Genomic DNA, 24,250 nt, shown 5'->3' with positions numbered 1-24,250 from the left:
GCGTTATTTCGCGGTTTAAAGGTGTGTTTTTTGGGATTATTGAAGTAAATATCAAGAAATGATACAACAAATTGACAAAATGAGAACAACTGAGGACCTAATATTCTAATTGTGCTGAGTGCCAAAAACAACTTTCTGAGATAATGATGAAAAACACACTGCGAAATGCATGTTGAGATCCTACAACACCGTCTTTTGACGCACGAATGAGTCACCTACAGTTGAGCTACAACAAAGACAATTTAATATGATATTCTCATATGGATGTTCCTCAATTAGATTGAATGAAATGAAATTTTAAAACTGGCACTTAGCACATTTAAAATGTTAGGTCTTCAATAGGGATATCCTGAACTAGCACCAACAGATAGCGCACGTGTACTTTGAGGGATGCACTTTGCGTGTGCATTTGTTTTTCGGTATATAAATATTAAGGATATACGTAGTGTATTAGTATATTAAATACTCTTGAAAACAACTAAAAATAGCAAATTTTTGTTCTGTTTCTATATGTAAAAACCAGGGAAAGCTTTTTGTCTTCAATGAGGTCCCGAAATATTCTGAATATATGCTTTAAACCTTAAAAAATATAAGTAATTAAATTGCGCCTCGAAAGTGCTAGCTATTAAATAAAAGTAACTACTTCAAGTAAGGAATTGTTGACTACAGTTTGATTTTGGAAGAGGAAAAAGAAAAATTAATAAAGACATATGCAACCTCGACAGCGAGCTATGTTAGCTTAGATTATATTATGCAGTAGTTGTAGGAGTCTCCGAAGTTTACGCCTGCAGTAACTCTCGATAAACTGGGATGTTTATTATCCAGGATGATCCGTAGTGAAATCCATTTCGTGAATAATGTTTTTAATGTACTGTACCCTAATTATTAAAACCATGTTTTAACTTCAAATTTTCAAAATCATCCTACATAGTATTCAAAACTGCATGTCCTTAACCTACAAAACGCACGACTAATCGTGATACTACTGCAATCATATTATATCATCCTATTAAAAATTGCATTTGATCTTTCTGCAACTACAGAAAAAAATACAAGGAATTCAATCTCGATAGTCCCTTCCCTATAAAAAACCAAATTGGTGGCTCCATATCCTGTTTTTAGCGTACGGTTCTTAAATACTAATGATTAAACAGGGCAATATTCACCTTCGACATAGTTCCTATTTTTTATTTGTGCATCTCGTTCTCAAAGTTCTCGTTTAGGTTCATGAACATTCAATGTCCCATATCTTTATTCTGCATACTGCAGATTTTCCCAAACATCTAGGGGAATCTCACAATATTATACAGGTTTACGTTATTATTTATTGTAAATTAAATTAAATTATGAGGTAAGAAAATATTGAATTATGTTAAATTTTACTAGGTTATACAAAATAATTGTAATTATAATTTTGACATGCACAGAAAACCAACAAGCGGGAAAACATAATCTACTGTAGCATATGACAAAACACAGCCCTACAACATGTTGCGCCGCATGGGACGCACCTGCCATCTAGCGGTAAAACTTCGCATAAGATATCCCTATTGGCGTTAACACATCTCGCAAATTTCATCATCTCTACTAACAGTATATTTAAGGAAATCAGCATAAGTCAGTACATACTCTTTTCTAGTTTACGTTGCTTGTCAGTCTGGAACCAAGATCTGGGCATCTCTGACTCGCCTTTCAGTATCTTCTCAGCATGGTTGGCTTGGTTCTCAGCCTTGGTCAGTGCACGCTCCTCCCATTCCTGTTGCAGGATGCTCTTAATCTTTTCTTCAAGTCCTGAGACACGAGTCTTGTACTTCTCTATTATATCTGAAATTGAACATTTATTTAATTTGTAAGTTGAAGTGCATGCTAAATCCAGGTTTACTAATATATCTGGCGGACTTAAATCAGGCAGCAGGATGACCAAAGAGTTTTAGATATGAAATGATCCTCAAAGAAGTCACTGAGTATGTCCAAAGTTCCATCAGAGGTATGGTAATGTTGCACCATCCTGTTGAACCAACAGTAACGTTTGTCAAGTCCTAACAATGCTACGAATATTCAAAATTTCTCTATAAACAAGACCAACCACAATAGAGTAGTATAATAAAGGTCTCACTATTCTCCAATGTGACACAGCACAACCAACACTGATCTCTCACAATGGAACAATACTTTGTTTAAAACATGAACATTTTCTGTAGCCCAAATTCTAAGTTCTAGTAGTTTATATATATATATATATATATATATATATATATATATGTATATATGTTGTTGTTGTTTTCTAATGCCAGGCATTTGACAATAAAGTCATTTGACCTCTTGGACTCCAGTGTTTTTCAAAGATATTATCATGGTCAGACACTGAAGCACAGATTTTGAGGTGTTCTGAATCCATTTCTTGGTTTGAGTTGCACAATGGGCAGTTAGGGGACTGATATATTCCAATTCTATGCAGGTGCTTGGGCAAACAATATATATATATATATACATACACACATATATACAGAGTGTTAAAAAAAAGTATCCAATATTTTAGGAGGTGATAGTATGCATCAAAACAAGAAAATAATGTCTAATAAACATGGGTCCTACAACACATACTTTCTGAGATCTGAACACTTGTTCATAGAAGGTGCTCAATGTGACGTCCATTTATGGCAATGCATTCCTCTGCCCTACAATACAGCAGGCTACCAGATAATCATACCGTAGTTGACACCCCTGGCATGGAATAATGATACGTCGCAAGAAATACTGAAAACAAAAGTTTGGTTGCGGATATGAGTGGGGTTCAGCAGAGATGGTGTTGTGAATTTTCGTAATCAGCATGTGTGGGCTGATGGATATCTCCATGCAGTTGAAGAAACAAGGCATCAGCACCGATTCTCAATCAACGTATGGGCAGACATTCTTGGTGATAGATTAACGGCCATATGTGCTACCACAGAGATTACCTGGGGCTTGTTATCAGGACTTTCTTATTAACGTATTGCCTATCTTGCTGGAGAATGTGCCATGTCAGCAAAGACTACAGATGTGGTTCGTGCATGATGGCACACAAACACATTTTTTCCGCAATGTGCGTGAACACCTGACGCTGACATTTCAGGACTGCTGAATTGATCGGGGAGGCCCCACACCTTGGCCTGTTCGTTTCCAAAACCTAAATCTCCTAGACTTTTCGTTATGGTAAATTTCAAAGAGTGCGTGATTTCTTACGCTGAAGGGCAGAGGAATGCATTGCCATGAATGGACGTCACATAGAGCACCTCCTATAAACAAATGTTCAGATCTCAGAAAGTATGTGTTGTAGGACCCATGTTTATTAGACATTATTTTCTTGTTTTGATGCATACTAGCACCTCCCAAAATATTGGATTTTTTTTTTAACATATTAACAAATTCATATATATGAATTTAAATGGAACCTTGCCTCATCTGAGAAAAAAAGGTCTAATCGAAGATGGTCACAATGTTGCGAATGAACTCACGAAATTAACATACTTGATGGCATTTGGCGTTTTTAATTAGTGTACCACCTTCACTCAATATACACGCAATGTCACACTTTACGCAGCTTTTTGTAGATTCAAGTGAATGCTCCAACTTCCTATGACAAACTTCGTAAAGATTTTCATGACACAGAATTATTCCAATTCAGAAAATATTGTTAAAAAAGATCATCTAGTTTGGATAAGGAGTATTTTCTTTTTTAAAAATATTTTAACACTGTGAAGTTTTAAGTTCTGAACTTTTATCATATTATCATACGAAAACACTAAAATTTTATATACACTGAATTGACTTCACCTACGTAACTTCACCTATGTTGTTAATTGCTTTGCACAGATTTTGTTCTATCTATGTATACTGGATTAATGAGTTTCAAGAAGTTATTAAATGACAGTTCATTGCGATATGCTTAATTTTGTAAAGGCTGAAGAATATGTAGCCCTGGAAATTTAAATTTGTAGTCAATTGATGTTTTTGTCACAGGAATAGCAGGCAATGAAATATTATATGCCTCACTGCTTGGTTTAGCTCTTTGCACGTACATTTTTCTTCTCTTGTATCTTGAACGTTGTAAGTTATTCTCCAAATTAAACGTGGCTCGAGAGAAATTGTATCAAAATAAAGATAAGTATCAATGTATTACACTTTAATCTGTCGAGCATGTTCGGAAAATTTAAGTCCCTGATCAGAGATATTCTATTTTGCTATTCCATTGGTAGTCATAATTCAATACTGATTGCAAAATACAGACTGATTCACGAGGATTTACTGTCACAGAGCTTATTTCCGAAGACAATCTGAGCAAGAAATGTCATATAAACATGTGTCCTAATCTCAATATTTTCAGAGTTACACTAATTTGAATTTGTTAATAAAATACCTTTTTTATATAGTTTTAAGGGTAAAAAAATATTACAAACAGAGAATAAACTATGCAGAAGTATCATTTCTTTAATTGGTTAGTGTTCTGAAGCTAAAAATGTGTTGTTAATTGCTTTGTACAGATTTTGTTTTTGAATTCTTAACTAGAAATTACATCATTCTTATGCACTTATCACAAAAATTGTTACAAATCACATGACTTTAGGAATTTGATTCTTTACAGTTTAATTATGCATCCTAATGTACAGTCTTGAAGAATTTATAAGAGCAGCATGATTTGTAACAATAAAATTGTTTGATAAATGGGTAAGAAAATATGTTGTTGTTGTTTTCTAATGCCAGGCGTTTGACAATAAAGTCATTTGACCTCTTGCACTCCAATATTTTTCAAAGATATTATCATGACTAGCCACTGAAGCACAGATTTTGAGGTGTTCCGAATCCATTTCTTGGTTTGAGTTGCACAATGGGCAGTATATACATCTTGATTACACAACTTTTAACACTGTATCACTTCGGAATATGTATGATAAGAACTTTCTTATGTTAAATATTAATGTACCTTGTTAACATGTTTCGACCTATTTTCGGTCATCTTCGGAACTGGTCGTTGTTGGTCTTGGCACCTCTTGTTTCCTGTGTGGGTGCGTTCGTAGTGTAGAGTCAAAGAGTGTATGTGTTTTGAAATTGAGTTGTGTGTTGAGAATATCGTTGGGGTGTGTTTTCGTGTGTCTGTATATTTCATATTGTTCTAGTGTGTTGAGTTTCTGGCTTTTTGGTTGGATGTGCAGTATTTCCATATCTGAGTTGATGTCTCTGTAGGTGTGGTTGGCATTTGTGATGTTCTGCATATGTGGAAGTGTTTTGTAATTTTGTTATGGCTGTGATGTGTTCTTTGTAACGTAATTTTGTAGTTAAAAATAGGAAAAAAAATACTGTACGAAGCAACTATGGAATTCATAACACATTTTTAGCAGCAGAATATCAGCTAATTAAAGAAATGATAATCGTGAATAGTTATTCTTTATCTGTAATATTCTTTTACCCTTAAAACTCAAGAATAATGGTATTTTACAAATAATTTCAAATTAGTGTAGCTGTGAAAATATTGAATTTAGTACAAATGTTTATATGACTTTTTTGCTCAGAATGTCTTTGGAAATGAGCTCCGTAAGGGACGGTAAATCCTCGTGAATCACTCTGTGTAATGAAGTACAAGGGATATGGAGTGTGTTAGAATCATCAATTGACCAGACTGTAGATGAAACTTGAAAAATATTGTGATGTGGAAGATTTTCTTGGGGTACTACTATTTTCTTGCCCTCACCCCACCCTGCACTATTATCCATTTCACAGAATCAAGAGCATCAAGTAACTTCCTCTCATAGTTTTACCATCCAAAGATATTGAAGATGAGGTTACCTGTGGGAATGATTCTCATCTTGACAGAATTTGTGGCCTTCTTAACAATTTCCTTCACTATCTTACGTTCTCCTTCACCAGTGAGTGACACAGACACACCACTTCTGCCTGCTCTTGCCGTTCGACCCACTCTGTGAATGTAGTGCTCCACTGTTGCAGGCATCACGAAGTTGATTACCTGATAAAGTGAGAGATCAAAATAAATTTCAATGGAATTACGAACTACAAAAATATCCTTAAGGTAGGGTCACACATCGCTACTTTTGCAGCGCTGCAGTACAAAAAACTGCGCAACTCTTGTACTGCAACGTGTGAACAATGGTGCAACCCGAAAAGTAGCGGCTGCTGAACCTGCTGCCCGCTACTTTTCCATGCTGCGCGCAACTTAAAAGTAGCGACGCGTGAACAGGGTTCTCAGGGTTGCAGCCGCAGCATTTTTGACATCGGTTTTGTTGAAACTTTTGCTGCAGTTGCAACCACTGTTACCACCCAAATGTGCCAATGATACTTTTATTGTTTGGATATATTTTAATGTTAAATGTGATGAAAATAAATTATTTGTAACAGTTATTAAATACACAACACAGTCTGAGCATAATTGCTGACGATATAATTCATTTTTTAAATTTTTCGTAGTGTAGTTCCAAACAGGAGGGTTGCCAACATTGATTACGTGAATATACTGTTGGTTATCATTTAAGTATATAGGCGTTTTTAAAAGCTTTATAGTAAAAATAATGTCAATTTCTGAATACTAGTTAGGACAGAAAAGCAAATAATAGATAAGGAAGCTTTCGCACGAGTTTCTTAATAATGTGAACATAACCACAAAATGTATATTTTTTTTTTATTGGGTTATTTTACGACGCTGTATCAACATCTAGGTTATTTAGCGTCTGAATGATATGAAGGTGATAATGCCGGTGAAATGAGTCCGGGGTCCAGCACCGAAAGTTACCCAGCATTTGCTCGTATTGGGTTGAGGGAAAACCCCGGAATAAACCTCAACCAGGTAACTTGCCCCGACCGGGATTCGAACCCGGGCCACCTGGTTTCGCAGCCAGACGCGCTGACCATTACTCCACAGGTGTGGACACACAAAATGTATATTGAGAAGTCAACACAGAGATGGGAACCTGCAGCATGACTGCGGCTGCAAAAGTAGCGCCTTGTGTGTGAACAGACTCGCATCCTCCAGTTGCAAATTTTGCAGCACTCGGGTTGCGCAGCACGAAAAGTAGCGTGCAGCGCGCTACTTTTGGCTTACGTGTGAACACGACACGCAACTTTTGCAGCTGCAGTATAAAAGTAGTGCTGCAAAAATAGCGACGTGTGACCGTACCTTTACATCTTCTTTGAAGTAAAAACTTTTGTTTCAACTAGAACTGAAGCAAAATCCAGAATTTCTGGGATCGCACTGGTTTTCAGTCATGAGTCTCAATCAGGAACAATGTAATCATGGGAGGGGGGGGAGGTTTCAATGGGCTAATGTCTACCCAAAATTAACCCATGGCCACTCTTTTGTTCTCTTATTCTATACAAATACTGAAAGTATGCAGAGAACTCTTGATTCAGAACATTTCCAATGCAATTATCTCATTATTTTACTTAATATTGTACTAATCTCACGTCTCTTCCTTAGCAATTACTTTAAACTTCGCTTATCACTGCTTAAACCAATAATGTTCATATCGGAATTTGTTAAATCTTCATTAAATTGGATCTTCACCTTGATTAATTATTTTTATGCTCGACCATGCTGAAATGTAGTAATTATACACCTGGTAGTAGCCCTTTAATGCACCTGATTAAAGTACACCTATTCATTATAGTTCAGTTGTTCAGCCAATGAGAAATCACCATTGTAGCATTATAAAATCGCAAGTATCGATTATTCTCGGATATGCAATCGAAAGACAACTAGCGAAACATCACGGAGGCTGGAAATCCAAAACTGTCGCAGAAGGTTATGTTCGGTTACTATAATAATTAGCGTTAATTGTAAATAATATTCAAAGAAATTCAATTTGTCATCTTGTTTTTCAATTCTAAATCAATTTCCAGGTTATATCAAGATTAATGTTCATGTTATTCTCTGGATTATATCAAGGTCAATGACATTCGTTCCTCGGAAAAAATCAATACTTTCGCATCTGTGCACAGTATAGAGAACATACAGTAAAGACACCTAAGCCATTTCGTGGGAACAAATTCTGAGTGCGCATGTCACGAAACCGGGTGTATTATCTGGAACCTCCACCAGATGGATCTCCATCTACAACAGGCTGGCATAATTTAATATTAAATGAAAATATTCATTACTCATATTTTAACAATTTCAAAGACATGAGGTAAAGGAATATAACCATAATAATAATTACTTCCGTATGCAATCATAATGAAAATATTCAGTAATTGATGCTAACGTTCAAGTCACTGTTTGAGGCTTATGTTGGTAAAATTGATCCAAGTACAACATAATACATCATGGCGTCCGTTGCAGTGAAGTGCGAACATGAACGTCAACAATGGATATAAGTATTTTGACTTCCTAGCGACATAATATTAATGATAGATAATATACATACAAGATTATTCGTATTACTGACCAATAAAATAAATAAATAAATATTTTACTAATATTTTGATAGTGGTTTGATACTAGCGACATAGTTGGATTCATTGAGAACTAGACCTTACTGAGCTTGAATTTACTACCAACAACATCAAAGGAGCCGACACGAATTGTCCCTACTGATTCTTCTTATACTGTGGTCTGTGTACATCTCACAATTTAGAAGGTCAGTTCTGCTCCTCACTCAGATAACCATAACATGAATACTTATGAATAATTTCAAGTTAGAAATATGGTCGAGCATAAAAAGTCGTATGAAACTTGCCTATAATGGTAATCAAGACGCTCGTATGAAAATTATGAAACTCGCTTGCGCTCGTTTCATAAACATACTCGTGTCTTAATTACTACCATTATAGGCTCGTTGCATAATGTACTATTGTTTCACATCAAAATCAAGCGAAAATGACAAATGACTCATATGCCAAATCAGTACTAAAATTTAACACGAGAAAGACATATAATACATATTCCGTCTAAAATTTAACATCACGAGCATTTCTTCTGACTACTAATAATCTACTGCCACATTAATGATTTAAGACACAAAGGACGATTGTGTACCATGATTATGCTGTACCCACCCAAAGAGGTGTCTCGGACAATTTATACCATGATAGTTTATACCAAGTTTAGAATTCGTATCTGACAATTCAAACTGCAATTGACATTAATGCTGCTCACAGCAAGTTGAAAGTTCTTGAACTATTAAAAGAACCAATCACAACCCATTTTTGCATTTTAAAAAAGAACCAATTGTAATAAATTAACTCTTTATTTTAAACATTTAAACATGAGAAGTACATCCAACATTATGATTGTGTGTGTGTGTGTCTATATATATATATATATATTTTATGGAAAGAGAAAGATGGTTGAAGTGACAAGGCAAAGCCTTTAGAATTGATCTATTGACTCCAAACAGAAGCCAGGTTACTTACTGTCTTTACTCCACGTATGTCCAGACCTCTCGCAGCCACATCTGTTGCTACAAGTACATCCAATTCTTCATCCTTAAACCTGCGGAGAGCTTCAAGTCTCTGAGGTTGTGACAAATTACCATGTAGTTCACCAACCTTGTAACAGAAAAAAATCATTGTCAGGAAGTAGGCATACAGTTTCTCATTCTGCAATTCAAATGTTTCACAACAATTCAAGTTCTTTGTCATGTTGCAAATGATATTACTGTTTATTTTATTTTAGTACGTTATTTTACAATGCTTTATCAACATCTAGGTTATTTAGCGTCTGAATGAGATGAAAGTAATAATGAGTCCAGGGTCCAGTACCTAAAGTTACCCAGCATTTGCTCATATTGGGTTGAGAGAAAAACCAGGTAAGTTGCCTCGACTGGGAATCGAACCCGGGCCACCTGGTTTGGCGGCCAGACGCGCTAGCCGTTACTCCACAGGTGTGGACGATATTACTGTTCATAATATATTTTCTTGAAGTATTGTTCAACTCACTTTATGGGTAGAGACATAAAAACAATGAAGAAAGTTCATATACACATTTCTCCCATGTGTCCTTGTTTCTGACTTAAAACCAACCAAACTGTACAATTGTGCCATCTCTTCACCTGCACATAAAATATAATTATTTTTAGGAAAAAATTCCTTCAAAAACGTAAAATCGAAGTTAATATAACATTGTTAAATAACAAGAAAAAAAAAAAACATTAAATTTTCTTAGATGAGGCCGAGGATTCGTCCTGGATTACTTGGCATTTGTCTTATAGTTGGGGGGGGGGGGGGGGGGAATCTGAAACACTACAACTAGGTAATCAACAAGATTCGATCTCATGCCTGAGTGCAACTAAGTCCAGCTTGCCACCGCCTGCTAGGACATTAAAAATACAATTATATGTTGAATATCATTGTAAATAATTACAATGTTGAAACAAAGAGTAAATACAAATATTATTACATCAGTAAAAATATTGTTCTTACTTTAACTCCCAGCAGACCTAACAAAATATGAATACGGTGAGCCTGTTTCTTGGTCTGAACAAACACCATGGTATGGTCACGGAATGTACGACAAATCAGAGCAGCAAGTATAGCTTCACGGTCACCTTCACGGTCTGCTCGAATCCTAACAAGAGGAAAATAAAAACAATATTAATTCATAATTAATTACATTTTTTATTTATTTCTTTTTTAAAGCATGCATGCAATCTAGGACCAGACAAAAAATACACTGTTAACTACATGTGCCCATTCTCACAACTTCCATATATCGATGCTGCACTTCGAAAATCTGCTAAGTGTTTTTAAAAAGATTTTGCAGGAGGAAGAAAAAAGCATTGTCACTTTTAATTCCCTTGATTTTCAAAGCTTCTTTCGGTATAATTTTAATCAGTACAAGAAAAATAAAGAAATTATACAGAAAGTAGCTTTGAAAATCAAGGGAAATAAAAGTGACAATGCTTTTTTCTTTCTCTTGCAAAATCATTTTAAAAACACATCATGGATTTTGGAGGTGCAACGATAATATATTTTATTTTTTAGAGTCACAGACCTCTCCAGTTTAAATGGAAAGCACATCAAAAGCACAGTAATACACTTGTTTATGTAGCTATACTGAATATCCGAATGAAAAGCATAAAAAAAAAATTATGCCTCAGATAGTACAGTGAAACCTGTTCAAATTGGACCCTGAATAATCCGGAATCCTGTGTATTTCAGAACAATTTATTGGTCCCGGCGAAATTCGTATGTATTATGTGTAATTTTTTCTGAATAAAACGGAAACTGTCCAATGCAGAAACAGAAACTGTCTGCTACTGCTCAAAATGGAAATAATATTTTCGACACACTACTTTAATATAAACTATATTTTTAAACAGTATGTGCTTTCAAAGAATGTACGAAATATGTAGGTCACTAAGATAAAAACAAGTTTTCTTTGCAAAATTTTTGAGGGTGTGCGGGTGTGAGGGTGTGTTGGCCTGGTGGTCATAAATTTTATTACCCTGTTGACTAGGCTGACGAGTCCCCTCAAAGATGTTCAATGCTTCACTCCTGTATACTGTCGTAGCTCAGTAGAACGCAAGTGTATTAGCGATTTCGTGATAAAAAAAAGTTGCGTAAAAATGTTGCACTATCATTAACTGATGAAGTAAAAGTTATCGAGGAAAATGAGAAACGAAGCATATGGAAAATAATGTTGAAATTTAGGAATTGAAAACTCACGTGTAACTTAACACTTTCAAAAATAAAGGCTGTATCATGAGTGAGTGGCTTGTGGTCAATAATGATGACATAAAAAGGAAACAGAAAACAACTGATTACACAGAAATAAATGAACTGTTGTGAGAGTGGATTCTTCTTGCTCTTTCAAAAATCATGCCACTTTCTTGACCTAGTCTGCAAAGCAAACTCTTGAACTGGCAAAGAAATTAGGTACTCCAGAATTCAAGGCGGAAACGGAAACAGATGGCTCCTAGTCCAATTAAATAATGTGTTGTGATACGCAATACAGTATTATAGTATAGTGTTAGATATTAAATTTAGTGTAATTAATAAACTTTATAGTGTTTAATGAGTGAGTTACGATACAATTCATACAGGAAATGAGATTTTCATCAAGATCATTCACCAATTAAATAAGCGATAGGAAGCTGATTTAATGACTGTGGTGTTAAACAGAATATTTTGTAATTCCTACAATTTGCGGCATGCCATTTTGTTTTCCATTTATATAAATGATAAAATATTCCATTTCAACTTTACACCTGAATAACACGGAAATCTGTCCACAACGGAAAAAAAATTAGGACCATGTAACTTCCGTCTTGAACAGGTTTCACTGTATTATTTATTATACACTCTTTGCGCCATCACAAATGGATTCTAAGTTCTATCCATACTCCATTCAAGCGCACACACCAGCTCAGTAAATAATTTTAATACCGCAGAAGTAAGTTACAGTTGTTCAGTACAATTTTAGAACGCAATATGAACAAATCCTACTACACGATAAAGGTTCTGGTCTTGAGACGACAAACTGAGGACTATGCTGCATCTATGGCTCGGTACTAGAGTGTTGGTCTTCCATCTAGGTAACTGGTGAATCAACTGCATATTGAAAAGAGAATGTTAAAAGAACAATTAAAAAGTACTTTACCGTTGCACTTTATGGAAACATTGCAATACTGATATTGTAAAATACTATATGAAATTCATTAATTCTGAGAAAGTTAACAATGCTTGAAGTACGTCTTCCATTGATATTATTGAATTACATATTTGGAAACAAATAACGTCTTGAACTCTCAGTTCTTGTTGACAACTGTAGAACATTTGAAGCTTCTAGTACTCAATGAGAACAGTGTCGTAAATTCGATAAGATGTAAATCTAGAAACGGATTGAAAGTTGAACATTCGGATAGTCTAATGACTAGACTGCAGAACTTCATGCAATTGCATGTTTTTAGTGATTTGATATACTGAAAAAGTAAAAGTGAATCTTTGCTGATCAGGGTTTTTACGTTTGAATGAAGCTAACTTTATTTTGCATAAATGCATATTTCGAGGGTTTTTTCTTTTAAAGGCTTATTTAAATGCATATATTAACATCTTCCCTTGTTTTACTCGATTTATTACCCCATTTAAAAATTTGTCTCTAATAAAAATAAGAATCATTTCTAAGACATATAAAAATTATGTGAGAAATAAAATCAATAATTAACTAATTACTGTTGAGAACATAAAATTGTTGTGACGACAATGGATACTTCTCCCTAATGTATAAGTTGGGTCATTTTCCACCTTAACATGAAGCTAAACTATTTCCAACTAAAGATTGAAGTAGATGTAAACAAAACCGAAATGTATTACTCCGCAATCGCAAGCTAGCTACCAAAGCAGCCACCAGGGCGCATTATTTTCAGCAAGTGAGCACGCAGGGCAGCCACTGTCTGATATATTGCAGACATTTCAACACATTCATTAAACTAACCCGTAAAATGCTCACGGAGGGTTAATGTTTATTATTTCTCTACTGGGAATAGTGGATTTTCATTTTCTGTAGATTCGTGATTAAATGTTACTCTTTGAAGAGTGGAGAATTTCTTTAATTCTACAGAAATTTATTTGAGGCTGATAACACTGAATCTCGCACTGTGTTATACCAGCTGTGCTGATGTGCTCTGTGAAGCTGCAAGTCACCTTGGGAGGGATTTAATGCCTATTACGCATACGCATTGCCATAATACACGTTACAATGATTTAACACGCAATGTCTGAAACCACTAATATAAACATGTTGTTTAAATCGTAAGAAATTGTTCTTATAAGCATGTTTAATGCACTCGTATTCCATGTATATTATAAATTTTATTATTTTAGAAGGAACTATTTTAATATGAGGAAGAAGATGACAAGCACGAGTTTGGAGGCGTTGTGCGTCCAATAGCCAATCAGGAACCATTATGCCACGTGCATTTATTTACATTTACTTCAATCTTTAGCTGGAAAGAGAGTAGGTCTGTGTACATACTAGCCATGTAACGGTAATGTTTCAGGAGCTAGGACGAAAATACACGTTGCCAAGGTGTCATTCAGACTTTTACTCTGACTCCATAGAACCAAAAATGAATGTATTTAGACACATGTGACAATAAAGACAAGTTTGTTGAAATCATGAAATTGCTGCGACGACAATGCTGCTAGTGTGCTCATAGAAATAGAGGTAAATGTATGTAAACAGCCGTGAAAATGAAGACATGTGGAGTGTAAATTTTCATTTCAACAAGTTTTACTGCACAACCAAGCAAAGAACCAGTACATAATCGATCTGCTTACAAATTTAACGGCTGACGTGCACAAAGAAAAAAGTACCAGAAATCGATTTCTGAAGACAAATTAGATTTAATAAAAATGAAGATGGTTTAAAGACTCATATTATTAAACCAAATAAATCTCTAATTTATTTTAATTTCTAGCGCATATTTCAATAGTTTTTACTGCATAGCTGCATGTATGTTTTCAGGTTTTTTTAATGCATAAATTTCCGTGGTCTACTAATGACAATTATAACTAATCTTTCAAATCGTTACAAAATTAAGCTTGACAATATTTATAGTCAATAGAGTTCTCGAAAAGTGAAATAAATTTTCAATTTTGATTGAAAATACACATATTATATAAGCTGCAGCAAAAACTTCTGAAGTCTAGTGCAGCTGTCAAAATCTTCCGCTCAGATAAATGGCAGGTTCATGCACCTATAAAAGAAATTAGAGGGCATGACAATCAAGAACTCTCCAGAATGTCAAATACTGTGAAAGTCTTAAGACCTAGAAAATAGCTCCTGGTAACAGATCCAACACATAGGTTCTCTTTTCCCTGCTGTTTCTACATCTATGATATGATGCACCACATATGACAGATTATGTGAGGTACTTAGAACAGATTTTCTGTAAGTGTTTTGATTTCCACTGCCTACGTCATTGTCTCAAAGCTCAATAGTAGTAATTAGAATTTATTAATATTCTTTACCGGATAAATTCCTGTCGAAGATTGAATGCAACAACACGATTGCTGTCAACAAAGACTTTGACTGGTTTGTTGAGGGAAACTGTTGCTAAATCCTCCACTTCTTCAGTCATAGTAGCAGAGAACAGCATAGTCTGTCGAGATCGTGCACAGGAACGCACTATTTCCTTCATCTGTTCTGCAAAGTACTCATCTAACATTCTGAAACACAAATACAGTATTATAATATCTATCATTAAAGCTGCTTCAATATGAGAAGGCTGCAGTAACCAGTTAAGAAAGACTAGAGAAGATATAAACAAAGTAAAGAAGTTCACATAAACATATGTCTATAATTTTGAATGATACAGCTGTTTGAATGTTACATATAAAGAGCCTTACAAAAAGTATGAAGGAGAAACAAATGACTCAGTGATTGCATTTATTGATTGATTGAAAGCCTTGAAAATTCTCAACACTGCTTCTCTGTAAATGTGTGGTGCAATATGACTGACAATCAGTTGATTGGGCTGTTACTAAATCATCATCATCATTATCATTATCATCATCATCATCATCATCATCTTTAACTCTATTAAATATAGAATATAATCTAAATTTAACAGAAGAAATACTGTAATCAGAAGTAAACACAGAAATAATGAAGCAATTGCCTTTAGACACAATTAATATTAGGTACCCTCCACAAAACTGGCTTCATTTATACACCGACGGATCCTTGATCTCCAGGGAACAAGGTGCCAGTGCAGGTGTTACGTGCTGTCTCTTCTCACTTTATAGATCTCTTGGATATGGAACAAGTTTTGATGGAGAAATCACTGGAATAAGTGAAAGTCTTAAGAATCTTCTATGCCACATCAGTAAATTTAAAAATGCAGTTATATTGTCAGACTCCAAAGCAGCTATTCTATCAATAGTCTCTAAACACACACCTTCATCTCAAACAGCAGAAATAACTAAAATACTCTCTCAATTAATATCACTCAATAAAAGAATTGTATTCCAATGGATACCATCCCATTGTGGAATCCTGGGAAACGAGAATGCGGATGCTTTAGCAAAGAAGAGCAGCACTGTTACTTACAGACCTGTTACTAAATCTACGTATTACTCTGTGAAAATATTCATTAAATCTACATACTTAGACTTCAACAAACAAAATTTGATAACACAATCACAAGTGAAAAAATGGAACTCTCTGCATCATAATCCACAGTTAATTCCCGATTTACCACGCAAATTGTCTGTAGCTGCATTTAGATTGGCAAAAGACCATGACTGTTTGGCCAAGCACCTGCATAGAATTGGAATATATCAGTCCTCTAACTGTCCCTTGTGCAACTCAAACCAAGAAATGGATTCGGAACACCTCAAAATCTGTGCTTCAGTGGCTGACCATGATAATATCTTTGAAAAATATTGGAGTGCAAAAGGTCAAATGACTTCATTGTCAAATGCCTGGCATTAGAAAACAACAACATATTTCACATTTTGACAATGTCATAGTTTTCATTAACAGAGAGAGAAAATTTTATGTTTAGGTCTGCCATTACCTATCTCAACCCCTGGCAACAGAACACCCCAATAATAATTCGTGGCAGGGGGGGAAGGCGTTCTAATAGAGAAGAATGGAAATATGTCGATTCATAAACTTGTTGGTCTCTGTAATGATTCTGTTAATTTCCTAGTATGAGGTGCATAAATTGTACTGATAAGATAATAGCCAATGACTTAGTTAAGTAATTTATTAGTAATTGAAATCAGCAAACCAAACTTAATTTCAACCACAAGTATCATCTTAAGGTTTATAAAACTAAAAGATTTTGAAAACAGCTGATTCCAATGGAATGCAATAGCAAAACAGACCTGTCAGCCTCATCCAGCACAAGGACTTCAATACTGTCTAAGGAGAAAGATGGTGTGTTCTTCAAGTGATCAATCAGTCGACCAGGCGTTGCTATTACTATGTCTGGATTTTTACGCAGTACAACTTCCTGTAATCATCAAACATCAATCATTAGCTAGGTCCAGATTTTGGTGAAAGATGCTTAAAATACCAACTTATTTCGACAATCACTCTAGAATTATTTTTCCTGCTTTTGAAGTTTGAAAATGTTTAAAGTTTATCATCAAACTTTGGAAATACACATGTGCTAGCATCAGGCTGTTCAGTAGTATATATGTAGTTACAGTAAACATTTTGCATCTGGGGTCATAAATTCGTCATTCTCTTGGTTTTCAGCAATAATACAAGAATGCTATTTTTTACTTTGAAATATGAAATTTTCATATAATTATAAACACTGCACTCACCTGTGGAATAGAAATTAATGTAATGACATTGATATGTATAAGGATTCGAGCATTTTTCTGGCATATAAAACTGTTTCGAAATGTTTAATCAATGTATCTCAAACTGGAAGAGTCTATTGTTCTCATTTTTTAACTCCTTAAACTTTAAGTCTTAGCATGATAACTTTGACAGCTTGCTCTAGTCATGGATTGTCCTGTACCAATGGATTATCTGAAAAAACATGTTACCCAAAACTGTTCCACGTACATGTTGACAACTACATATTACCTATTTTCTGGTAGTATGGTATGCTTTACTCTTTAACATTCTTCAGAACTGTAACCCTAGCTACTTAGCTTCTCGTTTTCAACACTTGTCCTCATATCACGAAATAGATGCTCGCTCACAACACCATATCACACTCTCCATTCCTAAACACAGAAAATCCTTCTACTCGTCATCTTTCACCGTTTCTGCAGCTCATCTCTGAAATTCTCTACCACAACATGTCAGAGACTGTCGGACATTGTCTAGTTTAAAAAATAAACTAAAATTGCACTTCTTCAATTCAGATTTCTTTCAATTATAAACCCTTTTCTCTGCGATAGTTTTGTAAAAAATATATATATTATTTTATTTTCCTTCCTTTTCCCTTTTTTGTTCTCTTGATCACCAGATGAATTTATTATCATACCCTTTTTATTGTGGATTTTATTTAATTTTCGTATTTCTTTTCTTCTTTTTGTTATTATTTTATTACATTCCATTTTGTTATAATCTACCTTACATTTTCCATATTAACTATTTGTACTAAATGAGTTGCTTTTTATTATATTCCAATCTTTAGATCTGTATTTTACTTTCTTTTTTCTATTATGGTATTATTTTCATGTTGTTTAGTGTCGATTTTGTCATGCTATTATTATTATTTTTTTTTTTTGTAATATGTTAGTATTCTGTTCTTTAGCTTTTTGTTAAATTTTCATTGCTTCTATACTTTGTGACCTGGTAGAGTGTAAGAGAAGGCCCTATGGCCTTAACTCTCTGCCAGTATAAATAAATAAGTAAATTATTATTATTATTATTATTATTATTATAATTATTATTATTATTATTATTATTATTATTATTATTATTATTATTATTATTATTATTATTATTATGCTGTACTACAGTTCCATATCACACAGCAATAGTAGTATCCATTGTATTGTAATGTTTTTTTTTTTTTAACATCAAGGAAAATGTTGACGGCTTTTTAGATTTCTATTATTTTATCACTAATTGATATCTTACTTGATTCTATCGCTTGAGTAGTGGATGAAGAGTCACCAAAAGCTGAATTGACCTTGAGGGAAAGAGGTGAAGTTCTAGTGTAACGTATGATGCAAATTAAAATGTCGAAAAGACGAAAATACACACTTTAAAAATTACTCCAATTTTTTTTCCCCAAAAATGTACAAAACTACCAGTTCCTTTCCAACCTATTCATTAATTCTACTTTTCCTCCCTGTCCAGAACTCTATCACGACAAATAGACTGTCAGACACTGCAGAATATACATGAGATTGGCTTGCCCAAACCTATGATAAAGAGTAATCACCTGTGCCTTGACATCCAAGCCACCAACTGCTAACCCAGCTTCAACATTTGTGAACTGAGCTAGTTGACGGGTAACCTGGTAAACTTGCACACCCAATTCTCGAGTTGGTACAAGGACTACAACACGAGTAACAGCAGAGTCGCCTAGTGGGCGATAGAGAAGACGTTCTAAGATGGGAAGCATGTAAGCAGCAGTCTTCCCTGTCCCAGTTGCTGCACAGCCACACACATCTCTGCCCAACAGGGCCACAGGGATGGTGGCAGCTTGGATTGGAGTTGGGTGGATGAAGTTCATAGCTGCAATTGCCTGTAAATATACAGAGAATATGATCGTGAATAGTTAGCTTCCAACTAAGATCGTTCCAGTCTTTATTATAATTCATCTGAAAAGTCACTAAACAAAACGAAACATTCTGCACATCTCAATAGCTGTATTTATAATATCAAGACGCAAAACAGCTAGCAAACTATATACATATAGTGAAGTACTGCTGTCCTGTACAGTCTGCTCTGTTTGGGTATGAATAATATTAATTCATTATTATAAAGCTATTATGATAGTAAGAAAAATTTATTGCTGTTTATATTATGATTAAAAGATAGTTTCCATATATGACAATCAACAATGCATAACCTGAAAGGACAAATGAAAATCGTAGATGATTGAAATGGCTACTACAAATCAACAGCAGGTACAATGTGTTCTTTCGTATGCTAAATTTGAGAGTGTTAAAAGAGTTCAAAGAGAATTTCGACGTGAGTATTGTGTACGTAATGTACCTAAATAAGATTCCATAATGTTGTGGTATCGAAAATTTGCAGAAACAGGTTCTGTGTTAAAAAGACATGCAGGAGGTCGCAGGCAAAACCCAGTACGAGAAGCAGCTATCTCTTGACTTGGCCCCAAACTCCCCAGATCTAACTCTTCCTGATTCTTCATGTGGGGTTGTGTTAAAGACATGTCTATTCACAGAAACCCAGGAACATTGCTGATCTGAGAGTAAAAATTACTGAAGCTTTTCAACAAATCACCCCTCTTATGTTACAATAGACATGGGCTGAATTGCATCACAGTTATGAGTTTTTTTTTTGCTTGGTTATTTAACGACACTGTATCAACTACGAGTTTATTTAGCATCAAAGAGATTGGTGATAGCAAGATGATATTTGGCGAGGTGAGGCCGAGGATTCGCCATATATTACCTGACATTTGCCTTACGGTGGGGGAATACCTCGGAAAAATCCAATCTGGGGATCGAACCTGCACCCGAGCGCAACCCCAGATCAGCAAGCAAGCGCCTTAGGGACTGAGCTGAGGGTGCGCAATGGGGTCATGTTCAGCTCTGAGGAATCTCCCATCTTTCAGTGTTATACGCACAAAGTTTCAACAAATAAAGTTCAATAGTAAATGTTTTACAGTGTTTTTATTTTATCCATACCCAAACAGATCACCTGTATATTGACTTACTTGACAGGTTAAATCTATCTTCATATTTTTTTCACTCCTTACCAAAAGATTGAATATATTCAATAATTTATAATTATGTTAATTAAGTTCAGTGTTATCAATCTATACAATAAAAAAACACACTCTCTCTCCCACTTTCTCTCTCTCTATCTCTCTGAAATTAACAACAAACATATACTTATAGTCTCAGATGCCTATAGAATGCCAGAATGTGATTACAGCTGAATTTTATATGCACAATCATAGATGTCCCATATTTTTACTTTCTAGAAATGGCAATCTTATTCTAACAAAAAAATCTGTCAACCCAGAAACCTGGACAATGGCAGGTTATCAACTTCAATGTAAGATGAAATAATAAATTTTGCCTTTAAAAGTGGTCTGGAGAGATTCATTTGATAAAATGAAGCATTCTCGTCAAATGGAGGTGCGTCTTCAAAGAATTCTACTTCTTGCTCTTCTTCCATAACTTGTTCCTTCTTCTTACTTCTCTTCGATTTAGCTTTCTCCTTTACTTTAATGTCATCTGAAAGTACGTCACAATTGAATTTCAACAAAAAAATAAAAACTGAATAAAATGCAATCAGGTTAAGCAACTTCAATTGTAGATGGACCACGACCAAATTGCACTGACACTGCACCTGCACTAGAATTAGTATGATATTATCTTCCCCTGCCACTATGGACCACGAATAAAATACACTGGCACTGTACATGCACTAGAATTAATATGATGTCATGTTCCCGTGCCACAAGTAACACAACTCAATGGTGAATAATGTAATAATAACCTCACCTTCTGGCCCTATTGCAAGTGGCAGTGATACCGACAGATCAATTGATACGGAGAATGACATTCATCGGTGAAGAAAGAGGGGAAGAGGAGAATACAGCTCAGCATAGTGGGAGATGCATTTGTAAGGAATGCATTTTGTTTGTGGTCCAAATTTAGTTATTAAGAACCCTATATTTATTTATTTATTTATTTAATCTTACAGGATTAAGGACATAAGGCTTTTCTTCCATCCTATCAGATAGCTCATATAAATACATAAAAGAAATACAAACACTGATGAAAATAATACAAATTAAATTAAGGCCTATAGAGGGTCAACAGGCTCAAAAGAACACTATAGAGCGCTAAGAAAGAAAATCAGAGATACCGGTAGCAATTATGATAGTGATAACTTAATAATAATAATAATAATAATAATAATAATAATAATAATAATAATAATAATAACAACAACAACAATAATAAATACATTACATATTAATTGTCAATTTTACAAGAGCATAGTTACAATATTTATTAATTATATGTCATGGGTTAAGCCAAAGTTGCGCAACCTGACATGTGTTCAACAAGCAATTCCATGAACTAGAATGTGATTCTTTAATTTAAATTTGAATTTTGATATTGTCCGACAGTCTCTGACATGGTCAGGGAGACAGTTCCAGAGGCGTGGAATAGATATGCTGAAAGATGATGAATAGAAGGATGTTCTGTGCAGAGGAATAGAGAGAAGGTACATGTTCCGGGTTCGAGGTAGTGAAAGGTAAACAAAATGAGATGCTAGGTAAGAGGGTGTGGAGATGTGGATGATTTTAAATAGTAATAAGAGGGAGTTGAAGAATCTTCTTTCTTTAAGTGGATTCCAAGACAACAATTCTAGTGACGGTGTTACATGATCGAATTTTCTAATGATACAAATGAAACAAACGCAGATATTGTGAACACACTGCAGTCTGTAGTATTAGCCTAGATCATATATGTAACCGATATGTCGGGCTTATAGGCTTTGAGGTTAACAACTTTTGTCAGGTTTACTACGCTGCCATCTAGTTGTTACATAAGGAGTCACGTCATAATTCCCATTTGAATTGCATTAGCGACTGTGCTGCCATCTCGTGTTCGTTTACGGCGGGCTGGTGGCGATCCTGGTGATTGTTCTCTTCAAAGTGCAGCCGATTTTAACGTAGCGAGGAGTTATCTGTTACATATATGATCTAGGGTATTAGTCAAAAGATTGTTATCTCTCTTGCGCATAATAGTCATTTATTCATACGTCAAGGGCTTAGTGTTAATCTAATGTAACTACAAAAATTGACATTTTTTTTGTTTTTTTTTTTTTTTTACGTCAATCGATAATGATTCGCTCTTCTATCTGGTCACAAAAAGTCGTAACTCAGTTTCAAACAGTCTTGTATATAATACAATTCGTAACTTCAAAACATGATAGTACAGTTCATGTATAATAAGCACATTGCCTGTTAAGAATTTTGTTGTGAATAAAACATCGACTATAGTTATTTTAGTTTCACATTAAGCCCTCGACTTATCATTCACAGCATAAATCAGGGCCGGCAATGAATACTTCCCGCTTTGGCAATACAGAACTGGAGCTACACGTACGGTAACACAGCTGAACCTACCTACTTACCTTTCTTCAGTTCATCTTCCGAAAGTGACACTTCATCATCAGACTCGTCTGAGTCTGAATCTATAATTTCTTGCACATCCGCATCTCCTTCGATTTTCTGTAGTAATAAAGCAAAATATAATTTACTTGCATTCCTCCAGTGGAAAAGATCTAGGCCTAAGCCTATTCTGTACGAGTTAAAAAAAACTGTAGGCTACAATACTACGGTATATACCTCTTTTTTCATTTCCTTCCTTGCATTTTCAATCTTTTCATCCACTTTTGTTCTTCCTTTGCGTTTAACATATTTCGACAGATCGTCCCATGTATCAGTGTTATATTCTGATACACTGCTTACAAATTTAAAACCAGTGTCAAAATCTATGTTCTTCTTTTTCTTTTGTTTGCTTGGCTGAAACTAAGAAAAAATAAAGTATTTAAAATTAGAAGTTCGTCTCATGGAATACAAATATAATATGTAATATTCATACAAATTAGCCTACTACAGTAATAGATACTGAAAAGAGTTGCATATTTATTCTATAGCTATATAACACTTATGATTTTTTTTTTCGAATACAGTATGCTATAACAGTGAAGGTTTGGAATTGAACGGGTTATATCAGCTGCTTGTCTATGCTGATGACGTGAATATGTTGGGAGAAAATCCACAAACAATTAGGGAAAATACAGGAATTTTACTTGAAGCAAGTAAAGAGATAGGTTTGGAAGTAAATCCCGAAAGACAAAATATATGATTATGTCTCGTGACGAGAAAATTGTACAAAATGGAAATACAAAAACTGGAAATTTATCCTTTGAAGACGTGGAAAAATTTAAATACCTGGGAGCTACAGTAACAAATATAAATGATACTCGGGAGGAAATTAAACACAGAATAAATATGGGAAATGTGTGTTATTATTCGATTGAGAAGCTTTTATCACGCAGTCTGCTGTCAAAAAATCTGAAAGTTAGAATTTATAAAACAGTTATATTACAAGTTGTTCTTTATGGTTGTGAAACTTGGGCTCTCACTTTGAGAGAGGAACATAGGTTAAAGGTGTTTGAGAATAAGGTGCTTAGGAAAATATTTGGGGCTAAGAGGGATGAAGTTACAGGAGAATGGAGAAAGTTATACATTGTATTCTTCACCTGACATAATTAGGAACATTAAATCCAGACGTTTGAGATGGGCAGGGCATGTAGCACGTATGGGCGAATTCAGAAATGCATATAGAGTGTTAGTTGGGAGACCGGAGGGAAAAAGACCTTTAGAGAGACCGAGACGTAGATGGGAGGATAATATTAAAATGGATTTGAGGGAGGTGGGATATGATGGTATGAGACTGGATTAATCTTGCTCATGATAGGGACCGATGTCAGGGTTATGTGAGGGCAGCAATGAATCTCTGGGTTTCTTAAAAGCCAGTAAGTAAGTAAATAAGTATGCTCTATGTGTTACTACAGGGCAAACACTTCATGATCCCTATCTACTCCTGTTCCGGTTTT

General features: G+C 34.8%; 1 protein-coding gene across 1 annotated transcript in view; it reads right to left on the bottom strand.

Moving 5' to 3' along the window:
• Positions 1-24,250, bottom strand: part of IntS8 (integrator complex subunit 8) — a 72,099-nt gene that overhangs the window by 7,184 nt on the left and 40,665 nt on the right. Inside the window, exons 19-28 of the mRNA XM_069822605.1 lie at positions 22,974-23,156; positions 22,760-22,856; positions 20,684-20,841; positions 18,849-19,154; positions 16,819-16,946; positions 14,956-15,153; positions 10,405-10,549; positions 9,397-9,531; positions 5,821-5,998; positions 1,630-1,824 (exon numbers count right to left, since the gene is read on the bottom strand). Coding sequence (XP_069678706.1) covers positions 1,630-1,824; positions 5,821-5,998; positions 9,397-9,531; positions 10,405-10,549; positions 14,956-15,153; positions 16,819-16,946; positions 18,849-19,154; positions 20,684-20,841; positions 22,760-22,856; positions 22,974-23,156 — 1,723 coding nt within the window. The remainder of the gene's footprint in view (positions 1-1,629; positions 1,825-5,820; positions 5,999-9,396; positions 9,532-10,404; positions 10,550-14,955; positions 15,154-16,818; positions 16,947-18,848; positions 19,155-20,683; positions 20,842-22,759; positions 22,857-22,973; positions 23,157-24,250) is intronic.

Source organism: Periplaneta americana, chromosome 3, assembly GCF_040183065.1.
Source record: "Periplaneta americana isolate PAMFEO1 chromosome 3, P.americana_PAMFEO1_priV1, whole genome shotgun sequence".
Taxonomy (NCBI): Eukaryota; Metazoa; Arthropoda; class Insecta; order Blattodea; family Blattidae; genus Periplaneta; species Periplaneta americana.
Note: the sequence above shows the minus strand (reverse complement) of the source record. Positions and strands in the feature narration are given on the sequence as shown.